Below are 22,500 nucleotides of genomic sequence, written 5' to 3'. Positions count from 1 at the left end.
CCAGCCTCCGACGCACTGCAAGCTGTCTGGCTTCATCCTGCATGAAAGATGCACCGCGTCTTCAAAAATGGAAGTCCACCGGTACGTAGGTGTCGGTTTTCTGTTCCCGGCTCCTTCTTTCTGTGGGTGTGTTAGAGCTGCAGAACAAGCTGTTGATTTCGTTTTAAACGGGATCAGCTGGTCGACGCTCAAAGCTTTTAGTGTGAAATAAACACGACTGTGAGCCGCGAGGACCGAGGAGCAGCAGCGTTATCCATCGTGTCAGCGTTGTAGCCGTGCGCGCTAAAGATTTGATCACTGAAACGCTTTATGAGCTTAGGAACGAACAGAAACAGGAGCGTGTGTGTGTGTGTGTGTGTGTGTGTGTGTGTGTTGGGGAAATTCAGTCATCAAATATTGAGCATGAAATCTCCCATCTATTAACTTGCACAGCTACACACACACCACATTGCGCCATTTCCTCCACACATCCATAAACCACTTTTTCCTATCCAAAGACACACTGGCCACTTTAATAGGAACGATTGGACGCTCATTCACACAATTAGCCAACCAGCTACCGCAAAACCTCCTACAGGTGCAGGTCAAGGTTTATGTTCACAGGAAACCTCAGAATGACAGGAAAGTCTGAGCCGCTGCGGTATGTCAGAAACTGCTGATCTCCTGGCATTTTCACACACCACTGTGTCTGGGCAGCAGGTCAGTGTGTGTGGTCTGATGAGAGATCAGAAGAGAACGGTCAGTCTGCTTCATACAAACAGAAAGGCTTTGAAAACTCAAAGAACTCCGACTTACACCTGTGTACAACTGTGTACAACTGTGTACAACTGTGCTGAGGAGAAAAGCTCTCAGAACACGCTGAAGCATGGATATCAATAATAGAGCCGTATGTATGTATGAATAAGTGTAAGCCCTGTGTGTGTGTGTGAATGAGTGGGTGTATGTATTAGTGTGTCTGTGTGTGTATGAGTGGGTGTCTGTGCATGAATGTGTGTGTGTCTGTGTATATGAATGAGTGTGTGTGTATGTGTGTGCATGAATGTGTGTGTGTCTGTGCATGAATGATTGTGTGTGTGTATGAATGATTGTGTGTGTGTGTGTATGAATGATTGTGTGTGTGTATGAATGTGTGTGTGTGTGTAAGTCTGTATGAGTGTGTGTGTGTGTAAGTCTGTATGAGTGTGTGTGTGTAAGTCTGTATGAGTGTGTGTGTGTAAGTCTGTATGAGTGTGTGTGTGTGTAAGTCTGTATGAGTGTGTGTGTGTGTGTAAGTCTGTGAGTGTGTGTGTGTAAGTCTGTATGAGTGTGTGTGTGTGTGTGTGTGTAAGTCTGTGTGTGTGTGTGTGTGTCTGTATGAGTGTGTGTGTGTAAGTCTGTATGAGTGTGTGTGTGTAAGTCTGTATGAGTGTGTGTATGTGTGTAAGTCTGTATGAATGTGTGTGTGTAAGTATGTATGAGTGTGTGTGTGTGTAAGAGTGTATGAGTGTGTGTGTGTGTAAGTGTGTGTGTGTAAGTGTGTGTGTAAGTGTGTGTGTGTGTGTGTGTGTAAGTCTGTATGAATGTGTGTGTGTGTGTAAGTCTGTATGAATGTGTGTGTGTGTAAGTCTGTATGAATGTGTGTGTGTGTAAGTCTGTATGAATGTGTGTGTGTGTAAGTCTGTATGAATGTGTGTGTGTGTAAGTCTGTATGAATGTGTGTGTGTGTAAGTCTGTATGAATGTGTGTGTGTGTGTAAGTCTGTGTGTGTGTGTGTGTGTGTGTGTGTAAGTCTGTATGAATGTGTGTGTGTGTGTGTAAGTCTGTATGAGTGTGTGTGTGTGTGTAAGTCTGTATGAATGTGTGTGTGTGTGTGTGTGTGTAAGTCTGTATGAGTGTGTGTGTGTGTGTGTGTGTGTGTGTGTGTAAGTCTGTATGAATGTGTGTGTGTGTGTGTGTAAGTCTGTATGAATGTGTGTGTAAGTCTGTATGTGTGTGTGTGTGTGTGTGTGTGTGTGTAAGTCTGTATGAATGTGTGTGTAAGTCTGTATGAGTGTGTGTGTGTGTGTGTGTGTGTGTGTGTGTGTAAGTCTGTATGAGTGTGTGTGTGTGTGTGTGTGTGTGTGTGTGTGTGTGTAAGTCTGTATGAGTGAGTGTGTGTGTGTGTGTGTGTGTGTAAGTCTGTATGAATGTGTGTGTAAGTCTGTATGAGTGTGTGTGTGTGTGTGTGTGTGTGTGTGTGTAAGTCTGTATGAATGTGTGTGTAAGTCTGTATGAGTGTGTGTGTGTGTGTGTGTGTGTAAGTCTGTATGTGTGTGTGTGTGTGTGTAAGTCTGTATGAATGTGTGTGTAAGTCTGTATGTGTGTGTGTGTAAGTCTGTATGAGTGTGTGTGTGTGTGTGTGTGTGTGTGTGTGTGTGTGTGTGTGTGTGTGTAAGTCTGTATGAGTGAGTGTGTGTGTGTGTGTGTGTGTAAGTCTGTATGAGTGTGTGTGTGTGTGTGTGTGTGTGTGTGTGTGTGTATGCACACGTACACTGTTCTCACTCAACACGTCTCTGTATCAGGTTTGTTGCTGTAACTGACTGTTAAACCCAGGACCCTGAGCTGATTTGATCACACAGGTTGTACCTGATCCCTCAGCTTCCTCTGTGTTTACTTTAGTTTCACTAATTAAACTGTGACAGAATCAGAACTCTTGTATCTACAAGACAACACTTTGTCTTTATAAACTCTTTATAACCAGCTTAGAAAATGGCTCCTGTGTCATTAATGTACATAAAAACTGTCATATCTAAAGCTAAATAAAGACTAATGACAGGACAGAAGGTGGAATGTTCTGTAGTTTGCTTCTGCAATCCCGTCATTCTTGTTTTTTAGCTACATGAATCTATCTATCTGTCTGTCTGTTTTATCTATCCATCACACTCATCTATCACACTCATCTATCTATCACACTCATCTATCACACTCATCTATCACACTCATCTATCTATCACACTCATCTATCACACTCATCTATCTATCACACTCATCTATCACACTCATCTATCTATCACACTCATCTATCTATCACACTCATCTATCACACTCATCTATCACACTCATCTATCTATCACACTCATCTATCTATCTATCTATCTATCTATCTATCTATCTATCTATCTATCTATCACACTCATCTATCACACTCATCTATCTATCTATCACACCCATCTATCTATCTGTCTATCACACTCATCTATCTATCTATCTATCTATCACACTCATCTATCTATCTATCTATCTATCTATCTATCTATCTATCTATCTATCTATCTATCTATCACACTCATCTATCACACTCATCTATCTATCTATCTATCACACTCATCTATCACACTCATCTATCTATCTGTCTATCACACTCATCTATCACACTCATCTATCTATCTATCTATCTATCTATCTATCTATCTATCTATCTATCTATCTATCTATCTATCTATCTATCTATCTATCTATCTATCTATCTATCTATCTATCACACTCTTCAGACTGTATCTTTGCTGCTTACTCATTTGCTGTTAAATTCTCACTAAAGAGAACTAAACACTCCTGAACCACAAGAAAAACATCGAAAAGCAAAAGCTGCAAAAAAAAAAAAGAATACGATCGTCGAAAAACATCGAAACGTGACTTGAAATGTTTTTGTCAGTGTTTTATAAATTACTCAGTCTCTCCTTCATGACCTTGCAGATTCTTTTAGTAATTTAATTAAAAGAAAAAAAAAAAGATTGTATTGCATTTTTTAAAAAAAATAATTGACTCAGATCAGTAAGATCATGAAGGAGAGACTATAAAAGTAATTTATAAAACACTGACAAAAACAAAAACATTTCGTCACGTTTCGATGTTTTTCGACGATTGTATTGCTTTTTTTTTTTTTTTTTGCCGCTTTTGGTTTTCCACAGAACAAACCACACGAAACAAAGAGCTGTTACTACAAATACAATACAAAGACTGAACATTTTGGACACTTGAACGACAGATGAATATAAAGATAATCACTGGAGCTTGTAGATGTAAATATTACCTCAGAATTAATAATAATAAAGATCATTATCTTGAGTATTGACAGTCAGTTAATACTTTAGGCACAATGTGATTAGTCACTAAAACCTTCAGCAGTTTCAGGGGTCAGTAAGATGATCCAGAACCTGTCCTCAGATTTTAGTCTTTTATACTCCGAGTTCTTCTTGTTAATGTGTCTCAGCCTTTCTTTTTGGATGATGTAAAATGATAGACATCACCAGACACGATATCCAGAGCTTCGCCTCACTGTGTGTAAATAATTCACAGGTTTGTGAGTGGCTGGAGAACGGCGCGTTGTTTTGTTTGTTTATTTTTACTTCAGTTGTATTTTCATCTCCTCTAAGCCTTGTTCATAAGTCAGTGTCTTAACCGCTGGAGGTGTCTGTGTGTGTGTGTGTGTGTGTGTGTGTGTGTGTGTGTGTGTGTGTGTGTGTGTGTGTGTGTGTGTGTGTGTGTGTGTGTGTGTGTGTCAATGCTAATGTGAACGCTATTGTTCATTTTCAACAGACTTTATTTATTAACCTTGTTTTAAATGCAAATGTGGCTCACTGTCTTTCTTTTCAAAGTGTAACAAAGACCAGCACTGACTGCACCACTAAACCCCACACACACACACACACACACACACACACACACACACACACACGGTTGATGATTATGTAACTGACCGTTTTCACACGAGTACTAGGACACACACAGGTACAGTGTTTGTTGTGTAATTACTGACGTCACAGTGTTGTAGCGTAAACATTTAATTCTTGGAGGGTTTTTTTTTTTAAACGCCGAACAGCACTTTACAAATAAAATGTTTCTAAACACAGAGTTTTTAGTATTTTACTCTGCAGCCGATACACACGGCTCTTGTGTGCAGAACGTGGGAGACGGCTGAAGAAGTGGTAAATGGTGATTGGCCTTTTTTCTCCCTCTTGCCCTTACACAAGATCTTTCTCTCGGTATTATGGAGGAGACGCGCACACACACACACACATACACACACGCACACACACACACACACACACACACACACACACAATCCGCCCACGTGCGCATTGTTGCTAAGGTGATGGCTGTAATTCCTCAGCCTATAAAAAGACCAGAGGAGAGCGGGAACTCGCCAATGAAGGCTTGTAACTTATGAGTGTTGGTCTCGTGTCGGCTCCACGTTACACTCAGATTCTCCTTTCAGTCTCAGTTCTTTTCTGAAATGTTTAATCGATATAAAAACCCTAAAAAAAATCAGACTCCCTGCTTCATGTGAGATTCTTCCGCAGTCTTATGCAAGACTCACAGAGCAGGCTCTCGTTCCTCTCTCTAAAGAACGCTCACATGTTTAAATGCCTGCGCTGGAAGCTGCGGTTCTTCCCCGCAGAGCTGCGACCGCTGGCTGATGAACTGCTCGAGATTCTGTAGTATAGCTTTATTTTATTTTTATTTTTTTTAAAGTTGATGTACATGTGCTGTATATAGAGTAACCTGGCAGTTCGGCGTGTGTTTCATTGTGGGAGTCTGAGCCTATTTCAGGCTCCATGTAACACCTACACCCAGGCTGGAGCCTCCCTGTGAGCTGTGTTCCTTCTGCTCCAGCCAGCTCTGTCACTGTGTGTGGGTTTAAAATAGCTCCTGTCTTTCTCACGCTCCTGGGGCTTGTAGAGTAGGTGCAAAAGCCTCTAGAGCGTTCATTCAGAAGGTTCACATCTTCACTGGAGCTTTAGATCAATCCTCATTGAGCACAGAGATGTTTTAGACTCTAAGGCATTGATTATTAATCTTTCATCATATGCATGTTATTTTGTATACACAGATCAGCTCACACACCCTACACACCCTACACACCACCTCACACACCACCATACACACCACCCCATACACACCACCATACACACCACCCCATACACACCTCCCCATACACACCTCCCCATACACACCTCCCCATACACACCACCCCATACACACCACCCCATACACACCACCCCATACACACCATCATACACACCTCCCCATACACACCCTACACACCACCATACACACCACCCCATACACACCACCATACACACCTCTCCATACACACCACCTCACACACCACCATACACACCACCCCATACACACCACCATACACACCTCCCCATACACACCACCATACACACCTCTCCATACACACCACCTCACACACCCAAAACACCTCCCCATACACACCACCCTACACACCTCCCCATACAATCCACCCCACTCACCTCTCCATACACACCACCTCACACACCCAAAACACCACAGATCTCACTCACTCCTCACACACACTGTCTAAGAACATGTGGTGCAGAATACAGGCAACAAAACACTGATCCTATTCTGTCTTTTTCCAGACTTAATGAATACTGAGATATATTTTCTAGGTAGTGACTGTGGAAATCCATCATTCATTACTAATTTTCTCACACACACACACACACACACACACACACACTCTCGCTTAAATGTTTCTCTATTATGCAGTTGCAAGTATTTCTTCAATAAGGCGTTATCAGAGGTGTGTAGTAACGAATTACATTTACTTCCTTACATTTACTTGTACATTTTTTGGGTAACTTGTACTTTTTGAGTATAATTAAAGATGTGTACTTTTACTCTTACTCAAGTAGAGTGGAAAGTTTTAGTGGAAAAACTTTACATTTACTCCGCTACAATCGGTGGCGTTCCTCCGTTACTCAAATGGTAATAAATGAGATTTAATAAATAATAATTAGTTTATATGACAAGTCTCGTGAGACGTCGGAGAGGCTGCTTCGTGAGAGTACGCTGCACATCTCACACTGAAGTTTAGCGCGCCTTTAGTTAGAAGATGATGGCTGAAGCAGAGGAAGACGTTTGCGCTTTATCAAAGGCAGATCACCCGTGGCCTCAAAATAATTCTATATTTTCACTCCAAGATGTAAAAAATAATAGCTTTATAATGCGATGCATTCTGTGTGCACCAAAACAAACAGACATCTCAGCTTATAAGAATTCCAGCTCTAACCTAAAAACACGTAGCGGTACAGTAAGTGTCAATATTATGCCTATTTGATGGTAATTTGGTAACTATGGGCACTTTGACCTTAACGTAATACTACATTTCACACACTGTCTGATTGTTTTCCCTCATATACGCTCTCGTGCGATCCTGTGAACCCTACAAACACCACGTTCATGAACAAACGTTCATTATAAACGTCTGCATTTTCATATCCATGTTCCACAAAATAAATTGAATTGCATGTAAGACGTTTTGCATTGATACGCAACGCAAATCCTGACATCTCACTTAAGTTTTTTTCACTAAAGTGTAGAACAGGGATTATATTTTGTTTTATCCCTACCTAAAGAATATATATATTCTATATATATATTCTTTATATAAGAATATATATATATTACTCCAACAGTTCACTCCCTAACGCTTCCTTCGTTCCATAATGGAAGACTGTAGAGTAAGTTGACCTGGCACAGAGCAGAACAGCTGAGATACAGTGTGACGTCAGTGCTCCTGTCTGTCTGGGGGATTCATTCAGTGTTTGGCTGAGCTGTAGATTTTGCAGTGGAACTGATGAGTAACAGCTGATTTGGTTGCTTCCTTCCATCCTGCCTTATAATTCATTCATTAAGCTGATTTTTTTTTTTTTTTTAAACCCTGCTCTGTATTTCCCTGAAACCTGCTGAGGATTCAGTCGATGTGGTTTCTCTGGTTTTTTCCTTGCTTACTTAGGCCCAGGATTTCTGTGTAGTGGCTTTCAGGAAACTCTCATCTTCTCCTCAGTGCTGACTCACTGGATTAAATGTGCATGTTTATTCATGGACCTTATAAACACAAGCTCATAGGAATGCTGAGTGTCCAGATCCAGTCCCGTGTTCTGTAGTGTTTGTTTCTCCTGCTTAGGAAGACGCTTAACTTGTACTAAATCCCACTGCTGTAGTTTGGCATCACTGCCTTGTCACCTCTCTCTCTCTCTCTCTCCCCCTGCCTGTCTCTCTCTCTCTGTCTCTCTCTCTCTGTGTCTCTCCCTCTCTCTGTCTCTCTCTCTCTCTCTCTCTCTCTCTCTCTCTCTCTCTCTCTCTCTCTCCCCCTCCCCCCCTCTCCCCCGTCTCTCTCTCTCTCTCTCTCTCTCTCTCTCTCTCTCTCTCTCCCCTGTCTCTCTCTCTCTCTCTCTCTCTCTCTCTGTCTGTCTGTCTCTCTCTCTGTCTGTCTGTCTCTCTCTCTCTCACCCTGTCTCCCCCCCCCCCCCCTCTGTCTCTTGGTGATTAAAGGTCAGCTCTGTGCTCTGAGGTGTGTAACAGTGCGATCCTCATATCAGACCGCACAAAGCCGTCAGTTCAGTTTTTCTACGTGACGAACAATACATTTAACACCCAGACTATTTGTTATGAAACAATTAGTGGAACACATTCCAATAATTCCTAATAAAACATTCCTAATCCAGCCCTTATTTCTCTATAGAAAACCGGCACGCGTGACGCTTTTCATGAGCTAATGTCTCCACTACGTACGTCTCCGCTACGTTCAGGTAGAGTTTCCAGATTCAGTTGAGGTTATAAAGCAAGTCGGTGGTTGGGAAGATCATAGCTGTGGATATGAGACTCTACACAGGATTTAACAACATGTCTGAGCCTCAGAGGGCTGCGGGATTTTCACAGCACGAGCAGCTAACAAAAGCAGACACCGTACATCAGACACCGGCTTCACTCACACTAGCAGCGTTGCTATGCTTTTATTTATTTATTGTCTTTTTTTTTTACACCAAATTGGGTTAGTTTTGAAATGACAGCTCGCTGAAGAAGAAACAAAATGTATGATATACTGCTAACAATCCGATGGTTTACAAGCACTGCAGTTTAAATGAGTTCTGTAATGAGTTTTTTCTCACAGAAATCATCCTTTTTTCCTTTCGGTTATGTCAATAGTCAGGATTTATCTTTGGTTAGAGATTTGATTAAAGCCTATATTTTTATTCCACTATTTGCATAACGCTTTGTTATTGTACATTATTGTACATTATAATTCAGTTAAACACGTCCAGATTAGTGTCCACACACACACTCTCTCTCTCTCTCTCACACACACACACACACACACACACACACACACACTCTCTCTCTCTCTCTCTCTCTCTCTCTCTCTCTCTCTCTAAACACGTCCAGATTAGTGTCCACACACACACACACACACACTCTCTCTCTCTCTCTCACACACACACACACACACACTCTCTCTCTCTCTCTCTCTCTCTCTAAACACGTCCAGATTAGTGTCCACACACTCTCTCTCACACACACACACACACACACACACACACACACACTCTCTCTCTCTCTCTCTCTCTCTCTCTCTCTCTCTCTCTCTCTCACACACACACACACTCTCTCACACACACTCTCTCTCTCTCTCTCTCTCTCTCTCTCACTCACACTCTCACACACACACACACACACACACCAGCAGAAGCCTTTTTTATGTTTATCATTGTATTTAATTGTGAATTCAGCATGAGGTTTTGTGGGAAAGCAAAACAAGGTGGATTTGTTTTTTGTCAGCCCCCCCCCCCCCCCCGTGTGATGCGAGTGTAGTGATGTTGGACGATGACACTTGAGTCACATCACTCCGCTGTGTCACTCTAAATCAGACAACAGATGGTTCAACTTCTCCCCGAGCGAGTCTGACTCACTCTTTGTATTAGACAGCCGTGAGACCAAACACTGATTATACTGTGGCAGAATTGTCAGAATTTCTCAAGGTGAAGCGCGACTGTAAATCCTTTACGGAACGGAGCCGTTTTTTTTTTTTCTCATCTTGTCTGTATTAATCTCCGTATCTGAGGTTTAGTTTATTATGTTTAAACTTTTGTTTGATTGTTTGTTTGAATCCTTAAAACGTGAGTAATATTATGTTGATAAGGATGTGGCTGAGATGTGCGTTGTTTCAAGCTTCTCAGAATATCTCGCCGTGTACCTGACTATCTCACCGTGTACCTGACTATCTCACCGTGTACCTGACTATCTCGCCGTGTACCTGACTATCTCGCCGTGTACCTGACTATCTCACCGTGTACCTGACTATCTCACCGTGTACCTGACTATCTCACCGTGTACCTGACTATCTCACCGTGTACCTGACTATCTCACCGTGTACCTGACTATCTCACCGTGTACCTGACTATCTCACCGTGTACCTGACTATCTCGCCGTGTACCTGACTATCTCGCCGTGTACCTGACTATCTCGCCGTGTACCTGACTATCTCGCCGTGTACCTGACTATCTCGCCGTGTACTTGACTATCTCGCCGTGTACTTGACTATCTCGCCGTGTACCTGACTATCTCGCCGTGTACCTGACTATCTCGCCGTTTACATGATTGTGTGTTTGTTTATGATCGCAATCTCCCAGAATCCTGGAGCGACTGATTAAGTTATCTGAAGTGTCGTGGCTCTGTTATGTTCGTGCCTTCGTATTAAAACCCTGGCACTAATCAGCTGTAGAATTAAAAGATGAAGATGTCCAGTGAAGCTGTGTGTAGATCGCACATCCCTTACGCTTCTCTCTGTTTTTTTGTCTCTTTCACAGTGAGCAGAGTATCTGTCAGGCACGGGCTGCCGTCATGGTGTACGACGACGCCAACAAGAAATGGGTTCCTGCTGGAGGTTCCACGGGTTTCAGCAGAGTCCACATCTATCACCACACGGGAAACAACGCCTTCCGGGTGGTGGGCCGTAAAATTCAGGACCACCAGGTAAGCAAGATTTACGACGAATCACAGACTGCTGATAACGTCACGAAAGAATAAGTCAAACTGAATAAGTAGAGTAGTTCTTCATCATCATCATCATTTCTCCAGGGCATGTGAATAGTGACGGGTTAACATCAGGAGGTGTTAAGCTCTTAACGTTAGGGCTTTCAATCGAGTCATTGTATTGTATTCATGTACTATACAAATGTGTGGTTAAAAACAAAGATATTCCAGGAAGATATCTAGATATTTACTATGACTCCATTATTTCTGTTAGATCCTTCTGGTCACACCTCACACTTCTCACATGGGGAGGAAGACGGTCTCACTAAACCATGCTCTGTGCTACGTGGAACTCAAAACAGGATTCTTAAAAAAATACATATTAAACAATGAATGAATGAAGAGGTGATGGATAGAAATAGTCCTTTTGGCCAGCGATGTTATGCTATAAGGTTCGGTTTCTTTTGCAGTTGCTTAAACACACGAGCTTTTTCTCATGGCCAGAGGACAGGACGCGGTCTTCATCGGCTCACTGTTATTCGTATAGAGCTGACACGAAGCAGATTTACAGGGATATACATTTTTATACGTTAAATGTATCCCTAATGAACGAGGCAGAGAAGACGTGAGGAAGAAACCTTGAGAGGATCCAGACACAAAAGGGAACCTTATCCTCATCTGGGAGACAACAGAGTGTGTGATTTATAAATAATAATTTCTCTTTTATAGCTGTTTACTATGTAGACACAGTGCAGTTGTGTAACCAGGGAATTCACGGTGCCATCAGCGTCCAAGCTGTTCATGTGGTCCATCTTTAGCAGCAGCGAGCTTAATGTAGTGCAGGACGGCCAGGCAGGGACATGTGTGTGTGCAGTCTGCTGTGAGTCGCTCATGATGCCCATAGCTGCTCTGCCCTGTAGCGGACTGTGAGGAGAGCAGCTATGGGATCCGAACCGGATCTGAAGTTTGAGGACCTCAAATGCACAATAAAGCATTGCTCACGAGTCTGACTTGTGAGCAATGCTTTATTGTGCATTTGAGGTCCTCAAACTTCAGATCCGGTTCGGTCACAATCCTCAGCCGTGTTATTTTTGTAAGAAAGTTTTGACCGTACAGACTGGGACACACTCACTGCTCTCCATCACCTGTGATAGCTGACACAAAGCTGGCAGCAAGACTGAGCATCAAACAAACCTTTTACCTCCGAGGAGTTCAGCTAATATAGCTGCAATAATGGAGAATTCAGTTAGGAATCTGTTCCATTCCCTCGCACATGAGCCAAGTGGAGCTGAACATCAGCTAGATGAACACAACTCAAAATAGTCTGTAGAACAGGACAACACAACCTGTCCTAACATACACACACATCTGTCTCACTCACTCACACTCACACACACACACACACGTGTCCCGTGAGCGGTTGTACAGAGACACTGTGCTGTGTGAGGCAGATGCTCAGACTGCAGTAGTCTGGCTGCTCCTCAGTAGTAGCGTGAAGTTCTCTGTGCACTTGTGATGTTTCTGGCGTTCATCAGAATAATGCGCTGTGCTTGTGATTGAGCCGTTGTAGCGTGTCCCAGCTCCACAGATTCCTGTCCTTACTCATCTTTCTGCTTCTAGTTTTCTTTGTGTGCTTAGCTTGATGATGATGATGATGATGATGATGATGATGATTCAGACTCCGGTTCAGACTTTACATTGACAGCAACAGCAAATAACTTTGGTCTCATCAATGTTCACATCTGACCAGGATTTGTAACTAAACTTGTAACTTCCAAACCTAGTAACCAGTAACAGGGATCTGTCTGTCTGTGTGTGTGTTTGTCTGTCTGCCTCTGGGGGTGTGTGTGTGTCTGCCTCTGGGTGTGTGTGTGTCTGTCTCTGGGGGTGTGTGTGTCTGTCTGGGTGTGTGTCTGTCTGCCTCTGGGGGCGTGTGTGTCTGTCTCTGGGGGTGTGTGTGTGTCTCTGTCTGCCTCTGGGGGCGTGTGTGTCTGTCTCTGGGGGTGTGTGGGTGTCTGTCTGTCTGCCTGCCTCTGGGGGTGTGTGTCTGTCTCTGGGGGTGTGTGTGTGTGTGTCTGTCTGTCTGCCTCTGGGGGTGTGTGTGTGTCTGTCTGTCTGCCTTTGGGGGTGTGTGTCTGCCTCTGAGAGTGTGTGTGTCTGTCTGTCTGCCTCTGGGGGTATGTCTGTCTCTGGTTGTGTGTGTCTGCCTCTGGTTGTGTGTGTGTCTGCCTCTGGTTGTGTGTGTGTGTCTGCCTCTGGTTGTGTGTGTGTCTGTCTCTGGGTGTGTGTCTGTGTGTGTCTCTGGGTGTGTGTCTGTGTGTGTCTGTCTGTCTCTGGGTGTGTGTCTGTGTGTGTCTGTCTGTCTCTGGGTGTGTGTCTGTGTGTGTGTGTGTGTGTGTGTGTGTGTGTGTGTGTGTGTGTGTGTGTGTGTGTTAAAGTAAACTCTAAATAAAAACTAGAGCTGTAGAATATGACTTAGAACACTAGATTGAGTGAGTAATAATAAAGAGCAGCAGTTCAGTATAAACACAATGTACACTTTTTCCCCCTTATTGGACAGTTTTCTGTGTTCTAGCACATGAGGGTTGCACATGAGGGGTCAGTAGTGTGGCAGTTCCTGAGTTATTGACACACACAGTGTACACATGAGAAATCTCAGTGTAAAGCTATTATTGCACAGGAAAGGAGGTCGTGAGCCTCAGTGCTTGTGGTGTTTGTGTCTGGTTGTTGTGGCACTGATGGTGTCCAGCCTTGTAGATGTTCTCAATTGTTGGAAAACTGCTGCCAGTGATCCTTTGTGCAGACTTAACAACCCCTGCAGAACCAATGGAGTTAGTTTGAGGTCAGGTCATTGCTTTGGTGTTCCCCAAGGTCTTACGTCTTATTTAAAGCTAAGGACGACCTTGACGGCTCCGTCGAGGCAGGGGGGAAGGGGGCACTTAATCACCCTCCTAAAGTACACAATCATTGTCTTTGTTTTCTGTACGTTGATGGTGAGGTTGTTAGCCCTGCACCAGGTGTCCAGATGTTCCGTATTCAGCCTGTACGCCGTCTCATTATTGTGGGTAATTAGTTTGACCAGCTGTGTCCTCTGCAATCGTGAATGTGTGGGTGCTCGAAGATGTAGCTGAGCAGTCACAGTTCAGCAGAGAGTACAGCAGGGGCTCAGGACACATCCCTGAGGGAAGCCAGTGCTGAGGATGATGAGGAGGACGTAATTCTGACAGTTTGTCTTCTGCTAAGAAGTTCAGGACCCAGCTGCATGGTGATTGGCTCAGCCCGTATGATTGTTTGAGGAAGATCAGACTAAAATAGGTCTGTGGGTGACGGCCAAGTGTACGACACATGAGATGTCTTCTGCAGTTGAGCTGTTTCTCCTATGTGCATATTGATGAGGATCAGTTGTCCTTTATGATTTTTATTTGGTCCTTGATAAGCCAGTCGAAGCACTTGTGTGTGTGTGTGTGTGTGTGTGTGTCTCTCTCCTATGTCTCTGTGTGTGTGCGCGCGTGTGTGTGTGTGAGTGTGTCTCTTTTTGTCCACGAGTCCGTGTCTCTCTCTGTGCCTCTGTTTGTGAGTGTGTCTGTGTCTGTCTCTCTGTCAGTCTGCGAGTCAGTCTGAGTGTGTGTGTCTCTTTGTGTGTGTCTGTCTCTGTGTTATGCTCACAGACACACAAACACAATGTATGCATGTCATGTAACTTAGTAGCTAGGTAAGCTCGGTAATTTAGAAACTCTTGTCAGGAGAAGAATGAAGACTTTGTCTTACGTTAGTGTAACGACATGAATGTGAGTGATCTAGGTCACTTTTACACTCGTGAAGCTTGTATCGTATGTCATGTCCTCTGGTGATGGCACGAACTCTGCTGTAGATACTGTTTCAGACCTGCATGTGGAATTTTACATAGTGAACACAGAAATGCACACACACACAGTACTACACACACACACACACACACAGTACTACACACACACACACACACACAGTACTACACACACACACACACACACACACACACACACACACAGTACTGCACACACACAGTACTACACACACACACAGAACTACACACACACACAGTACTACACACACACACACACACACACAGTACTACACACACACACACACACAGTACCACACACACACAGTACCACACACACGCACACAGTACTACACACACACACAGTACTACACACAGTACTCTACACACACAGTACTACACACACACACAGTACCACACACACACACGCGCACACACACACAGTACTACACACACACAGTACTACACACAGTACTACACATACACACACACAGTACTACACACACACACACAATACTGCACACACACAGTACTACACACACACAGAACTACACACACACAGTACTACACACACACACAGTACTACACATACACACACACACAGTACTACACATACACAGTACTACACACACACACACACACACAGTACTGCACACACACAGTACTACACACACACACACACAGAACTACACACACACACAGTACTACACATACACACACACAGTACTACACATACACACACACACACAGTACTACACACACACAGTACTACACATATATACACACACAGTACTACACACACAGTACTACACACATATACACACACAGTACTACACACATATATACACACACAGTACTACACATACACACACACACAGTACTACACACACACACACAATACTGCACACACACAGTACTACACACACACACACAGAACTACACACACACAGTACTACACACACACACAGTACTACACATACACACACACAGTACTACACATACACAGTACTACACACACACACACACACACACACACACACACAGTACTGCACACACACAGTACTGCACACACACAGTACTACACACACACACAGAACTACACACACACACAGTACTACACATACACACACACGGTACTACACATACACACACACACACAGTACTACACACACACAGTACTACACACATATATACACACACAGTACTACACACATATATACACACACACACTACTACACACACACACTACTACACACACACACAGTACTACACACACACACACACACACACACAGTACTACACACACACACAAACACACACACAGTACTACACACACACACACACACACAGTACTACACACACATATATACACACACTACTACACACACAGTACTACACACATATATACACACACTACTACACACACACAGTACTACACACACACAGAAATGTTCCAGAGATGTAATCACTCTTGGAATGCTGCTGGATCACTGCTGAATAAAATTCTAGATGATTCTCCCTTTGACTAATTCATATGAAGTCTGATCTGATGTGTGCTTCAGGTACTGTATGAGCTCAGCAGCCTGTAATGCAAGAGAGAGACATCAGCACAGGTTCTGCAGTGTCTCTCATGCACGCACACACACACACACACACACACACACACACACACGCACGCACACACACACACACACACACACACAATGGTATTTGGAACAGCACAGTACACCGCTGGCCAGATGGCCAGGCATTTTCTGAAACCTCTAAAGATGCCGCTTCATGTTCTGACGTCGAGGAAAATGTTTGTTTGTTCAGAAACAAGAGAAAGATTAGTTATTGTTAAAAAGACTACACGAAAAAATGCATCGCACCGAGTTTGTTTCTTCAGCCATCTGTTACCCGACTGTATAAAGAAGAGACGGATGATGACTCTATTTGCATGGCTTGAATGATTTGACTACTCCGTCCCACCTGCACACTCTCTTCTGTAGTGACTTGTATCATTAATGCATCTGTTCACAAGGCAGTTCGATTAGATTTGGCCATCATTTTAGAGCAGCAGCTGCAGCGTAAATGCATCGTTGGCCTCTGGACCCACGTGCAGTATACAGATATTTTGTGTTGTATATGGACACTAAACACACAGTGTTGATTCGAAAGGAGTCTAATGACAGCTGAAGGTTTGCGTAGCGATCTGTATATAGTTCACAACAAGCATCACGTAAGTGCGTAACAACGATTAGTCTGGGTGAGCGGTGTAATGATGGAGTGAGGGCTTTGTACTTGACCGTGGTGGAGAGGTGAAGGCGTGAGGGAGCAGTAAATGCACAGCGCCTGCTTCATCTGCTGCTTTTCACTCCTCCGTCTTGTTTATATACACACTCCTTTGTGTGGGGGCAGTGAATTCATTAGTAATGAGGATCTCAAACCTCAGAACAAAACGAGTAACCTCGGTCAGGCTGATTCATTAATAAACAAAGCAAATAAAGCCTTGATTAAACGGCAGAGAGCGGTACATGTACCTTATTCAGCTTAAACGATCATTCTGTGTTATTCCCAGCTTCCCAGCAGTGTGTCCCAGCTTTCTGTTACGTTCTGATAACATGTCCAGCAAACCTTCAGATCTTTCAGAAGTCCAAAACATGAATGGTCAAATATTAATATTCAGCTTCAGCTGTGAGTTAACACTTTCCTGATTTGGGGAAAAACGTCACACCTTTTTTTTTTTTTTTTAACTCGGTCCCATTAATAACAACATCCTTCCCAGAAAGTTCCACAGGACGTCTGGTTCAAGAGTCGAATAAAGTTTTGTTCTGCAAATTTGTGAATAAAAAATAAATAAGAAAATGTCCCAACACCAGCACTGAACCGATAGAACGCCGATACCCAACAGACCATCGTGTCCTGATTTAATCACGCTGTTTTGTGCGTCTTTATTTCCTTCTCCTGGACTCCACAATGTCCACACGACCCCCACACAATAAATAACTCCGTCCCACACAGTCCATCGCTTTCTTATTAGCTCATGATGTTCGGTTTAACAGGACAAGACTGACAGCTGGTCCTCGTGAACCAGGTGGTTGATTACATTAAACAGTAAGAACACTAGTATTATAAGTGTTTGAGAGAGTGGATCTGTCCTGAACAGAGGAACATAAGAGAGCTGATTTGTCTCAATGAGAGCTGATCTGTATCTTTATGCTGTTAGATTAGAAAATATATTGAAGTTTTAACAGTTGAGGTTAACGTTGGCTTAGTAGTAGGGCGGTTAAGGCTCTCTCTGCCACATTTGGGGCCCCTGAGCAAGGCCCTTAACCCTTTCTGCTCCAGGGGCACTGTATCGTGTCCGACCCTGTGCTCTGACCCCAGAATTTCACTGTGTTGTTACGTATATGTGACAAAACAAAGGCTTTTATTCTCTTCCGTTCTATTCTGACTACTGACTACTGTTCTATTCCATTCAGTAGTCAGGATGCTACTAGCTAGTTAAACAGACTTCAGGATATTATGGCTTTATAAATCAACTTATATGTTCATAGCTGACAAATGAAACTGTTATCTATATAAATATTATATTATACTGTTATTGTTGTATACCATTTATTTGTTAGAAATAAACAAATCTTGAGCATTCGTCAGATTTAAGTGGCTAAGCTTGTGGCTAGTTAACAAATACTGAGAACGTTTGGGTGTCTGTCTGTGAACAGTTTATAACTGCATCATAACAGACTTGATCAGATTGGATCACCATCTGCATTCACTCATGTTTACCGCCGAAGCGAGCCGATTAAGCTCACGTCCTCGTTAATGAATAGTTTAGACTCTACAAGGAAACCTCGAGAACAAGAGGCCACGTGGGACACTTTTTGTTTTATAAAGTGCACTCGCCAACAACTAAGACAAGTGTAGATACTGCGTTTAAAAATGTTTAATAAAATGACGTTACAGCTGCTGATGCGTTTTAGCAGTAAATATGTTTTCAATAGATTTACAAACCGAAGTTATTTCCATACACTAACTGTGCAGGGTTTATATTGCTATTGAGATTTTAAGCTAAACTACACCACGACTGGGGAACGTCACGTGTTAGAAAAATCTTATATTCTGTGATGACTTTAAGCCTTTTCCCCTTCACAAAATTTTACTGGTTCTTCTGGATTAGCACGCTCTTCAGGCCGCTTGTTTTTGGCACACATCTTAAACACATTCGTCAGGTTTCTTCCATCCTTCAGTTTTGCTTTCTAGTCTTTTGCGACCGACCCTCATCGTGTAGCCGTGTTGAATTCTTGAGGCACTAAAACCGGTGGGTTTTCAGCCATGTGAGCAAATCAAGGAGGAAAAGCGAGCTGGTGACTGTCGGCACTCTGAAACAGAGTAACTTCGTCTGACTGAACGTTTGCAGCGCAACCGACAGCATGTGTTTGTGAAGACGTTACAGTTGTCGATCCGGCCCAGCCCTGTTGTGTGTGTTCATTTCCGTGTCATTAATATGTCTTTTGTGTTGCACCACACGAGCAGCTGCAGTGTGTTGTCTATGGCGCACACACAGTGTGCTGAAATTCTCACGTCTGATTTAAAATCAGCCATAACGATGGTTCTGGATTCGGTTGTTTTCCGGTAAAAAGTGTTTTCATTACTCATAAATGGCTGAGACGTAACGAAGAAACCTTCTATTAAGAACCGTCGACCTTAATGGACTATTTGTCTTGATTGTATTTATTTATTTATTTTATTTTATTTAAAAACCTTTCGCAAGGGATGTATAAATGTCTTTGTTTTTTTTTTTTGTTTTTTTTTTAAAGCTTTTATTCGACACTCACATGAAAATCCCCCAACATATTAGCAAGCGGCACAGTTCCAACTTTAATCGGCTTGTCATTCTGCCATCGTGTTACCTGTAAAGCACAAAATATGTGTCTGGTATTCGTAAATAATGTGCAGAAACACAGACAAAACAAAACAAAAAGACAAACCCTTTCTCTTTGTGATGAACACAAACACCAGGTGCGCGAAGCTTTTTATAACATCGTTAATAGACGAGCCGATGAGACGGGAAGGAGTTTATCGCTGCATCATTACGGACAGATGCTTTCAAGAAACGAATGAACGCAACAGCAAAGAAATGAGAAAATCTCAAATGTTTAATAAACAGTTTCACCGAGTAATCTGGAAGCTGGAAAATAACAACAGCCAAGCTGGACAGGCTGGACGGAGGCGGTTTGATGACAGTGGTTAATAATAATAATAATAATCATAATAATAATAATAATAATAATAGTAAAATTTGGTATACATTTCAATAGTTATGCAGATGATCCACAACTTTATATGTACACAAACCTGACTCGCCAACTGCTTACATGAAAAAACCCTTGGTTTTCCTCAAACTTTCTCAATCTCAACAGTCACCTATTTTTAATTTAGTCTTAGTCTTGTGCCAAATGTCCTTGTTAGTTTTAGTCATATTTATTCACATATCTTTTTTTGTTAGTCAAGTTTTAGTCGACTAAAAGTCTCGTCATTTTAGTCTAGTTTTAGTCAAAAGAAAACTCAAGGTATCTTAGTCAAGTTTTAGTCGACTAAAAGTCTTTTAATTTTAGTCTAGTTTTAGTCAAAAAATTGTAGTCTTTTTTTAAAATAACACATTATTACTGAGATTATTACTGATAAACATTTCAGTAAAAAAAGTGTTTCACAGATGTTTAATCGTAATGCAAAGACCGGTCATCGGGACATAAGCTGTCATGTACAATAAAAGAGCCTGTGGAGCAACAGGAAATATAATTTAACACAAAAAGCCTGACTAGACCAGGGGTGGACTTGTGCTCGGACGAATTGTTTCTACACACACACTAAACAGCGCGAAGCCGCGAACTCGTTGTGAATATTTTAAAGGCGTAACAGCTGATGAAAAAGCAGAGACAGTTGTAGACGAAAATGAAGAGAGATTTTATCTTAGTTTTTATTTTATACAAAACATTTTCGTCTCGTCTTTTTTCGTCAACAATAACGCATGTTAATTTAGTCTTAGTCAGCGTTTTTGGACAGTGGTGCAGTCTCGTCATCGTCTCGTCTTAGTCATGAAAAAAAAGGTTGTTGACGAACATATTTCGTCTCGTCTCGTCTGACGAAATTAACACTACTCAACAGGTTCTCCTTATAGGTCCAAAGTGTCCAAATCCAACAGTCTAAGTTTACATTTTCAGTTCCTCAGTTTTTCCCTCTGCCCAGGTTAGAAACTCAGGGTCATCTTTGATAGTATTTTGTCCTTCGAGTCACATATTAACAGATTTTCCTGACACACCTCCATCTCGGCCCGTACCTCACCCCGTTCCAACACAAGCTCTTCTTATCTGTAATTTACTCTCATGTGGCTCAACACAAAAGCTTCACATTATTCAGAAGTCAAACATCCATCATGCATCACATTATCCCCTCCTGTCAACAACTCCACTGGCTCCCTATTAAACACAGTATTTATTTGAAGATTCTCCGCTCTTCCTCATCAAGGCTCCTCATCACACCCCCTGCTCGTTTAGCCACCGTGGGCTGTTTATTTAGAAGTACTGATTCCACATGATCTCACAGGCTGCAAGAAATTCTTCTTATGGTTAAGTGTTGTAAGACTCGGTACAAGAGTTGTAAAGATTATTGTGCGGCCTCGCTGACTACGGCTGTGTGCACAGTTTCGCTTGTAACAAAGTGCAAATAAAGAATAAAAATCAACTAAATTAGCAGGCAGTACTTTTGAATCTGCCGGCGGTCTTGAGCCAGTGCTTCTGATGCCCCTTTTCCACCAAAAAGAACCGGGTGCTGGTCCAGAGCTAGTGCTGGTGCTGGTTCAAAGTTGGTTCCACTGGCGAACCTTCTAAGAACCGGTTTGTCTTTCCATCAGTTAGAGAGCATCACAGAGCCGAGTGTGACGTCACTGTATACGTGTCACGTTACACAGAAACTTTAGCCTACATGAACCTACATGAACATCCAAACGTAGCGAATCCAACGTGTACGTGCAGCTCCATGTGATCTGTATAAACGGAGGTTGTAATGGAGAAAGTACATAACGTTATTTTATTATTAACACAGAAAAAAGTTAGTCTTAGCATGTAGCTACTTACTATCATGTGTGCTGATAATGTATCATATTGCGGTAAAGTAAAAGTGTATTAAACATTATTATACTTAAGGTACATTATCAAATGCACTAACAGTAGCCCCGCCCCCAGCCACACCCACAGTCCCTGACACAAGCGGTTCTGACGCAAGTCTAGACCAGCAACGTTTTGGTGCTACTTAAGAACCACTTTTCCTGGTTCAGAGCCGGTGCTTTGGCTGTCGAAAAAGAAAGAACTGGTTCTAAATTAGGCTCCGAACCAGCACTCAAACTGCCTCGGTGGAAAAGGGGCATGAGAGGTGTACAAAGAGGTGGAGAACATCCCAAACTGTACTGCCCTGTTTCTCTCCAGAGTCATCTTTCATTGTTCCTGCAGCTCAGTGCTCGACCTTCTCCAGTTACCACCTCATCTCAACTCACCGTGAGCGAGCGAGTGAATGGTCTGATGAAAGGCCAGGGTTTTTTTTTTCTCTTTATTTTCTTTCTCCAGTTGTCCATTTTACAGCAAAGTAATCATCCAACACAAAGGGCACTCGAGTTGAACTTCTGTGGTCAGAATCAGAGAAGAGTCATTTAAAATCTCACCATCTTCTCTACAGGTGACTGTCCTACAGTGGCTAACACTCAAAGTAGCATTTTATCTCAGTAGCCAGCTAACAGAACAAACCCTAAAGCACTGTAGCATCTACTCCAAACTTCATCCAAAGTCATTATGCAAAAGTTTGTGCACCCATGGCCATCTTTTCATTCACCCACTCATTTT

At 42.6% G+C, this 22,500-nt stretch overlaps 1 protein-coding gene across 4 annotated transcripts in view; it reads left to right on the top strand.

Annotated features, from left to right (window-relative positions):
- enah (ENAH actin regulator) overlaps positions 1-22,500 on the top strand; it is a 90,769-nt gene that overhangs the window by 23,682 nt on the left and 44,587 nt on the right. For 3 of the 4 annotated variants that reach the window (XM_060866899.1, XM_060866900.1, XM_060866898.1), the window contains exon 2: positions 10,638-10,803. In XM_060866899.1, the coding sequence (XP_060722882.1) occupies positions 10,638-10,803 (166 nt within the window). Of the gene's footprint in view, positions 82-10,637; positions 10,804-22,500 lie in introns of all 4 variants that reach the window. The other variant, XM_060866901.1, reaches the window with a different exon arrangement.

Source organism: Tachysurus vachellii, chromosome 3, assembly GCF_030014155.1.
Source record: "Tachysurus vachellii isolate PV-2020 chromosome 3, HZAU_Pvac_v1, whole genome shotgun sequence".
NCBI lineage: Eukaryota > Metazoa > Chordata > Actinopteri > Siluriformes > Bagridae > Tachysurus > Tachysurus vachellii.
This window is presented reverse-complemented; position numbering and strand designations above follow the sequence as displayed.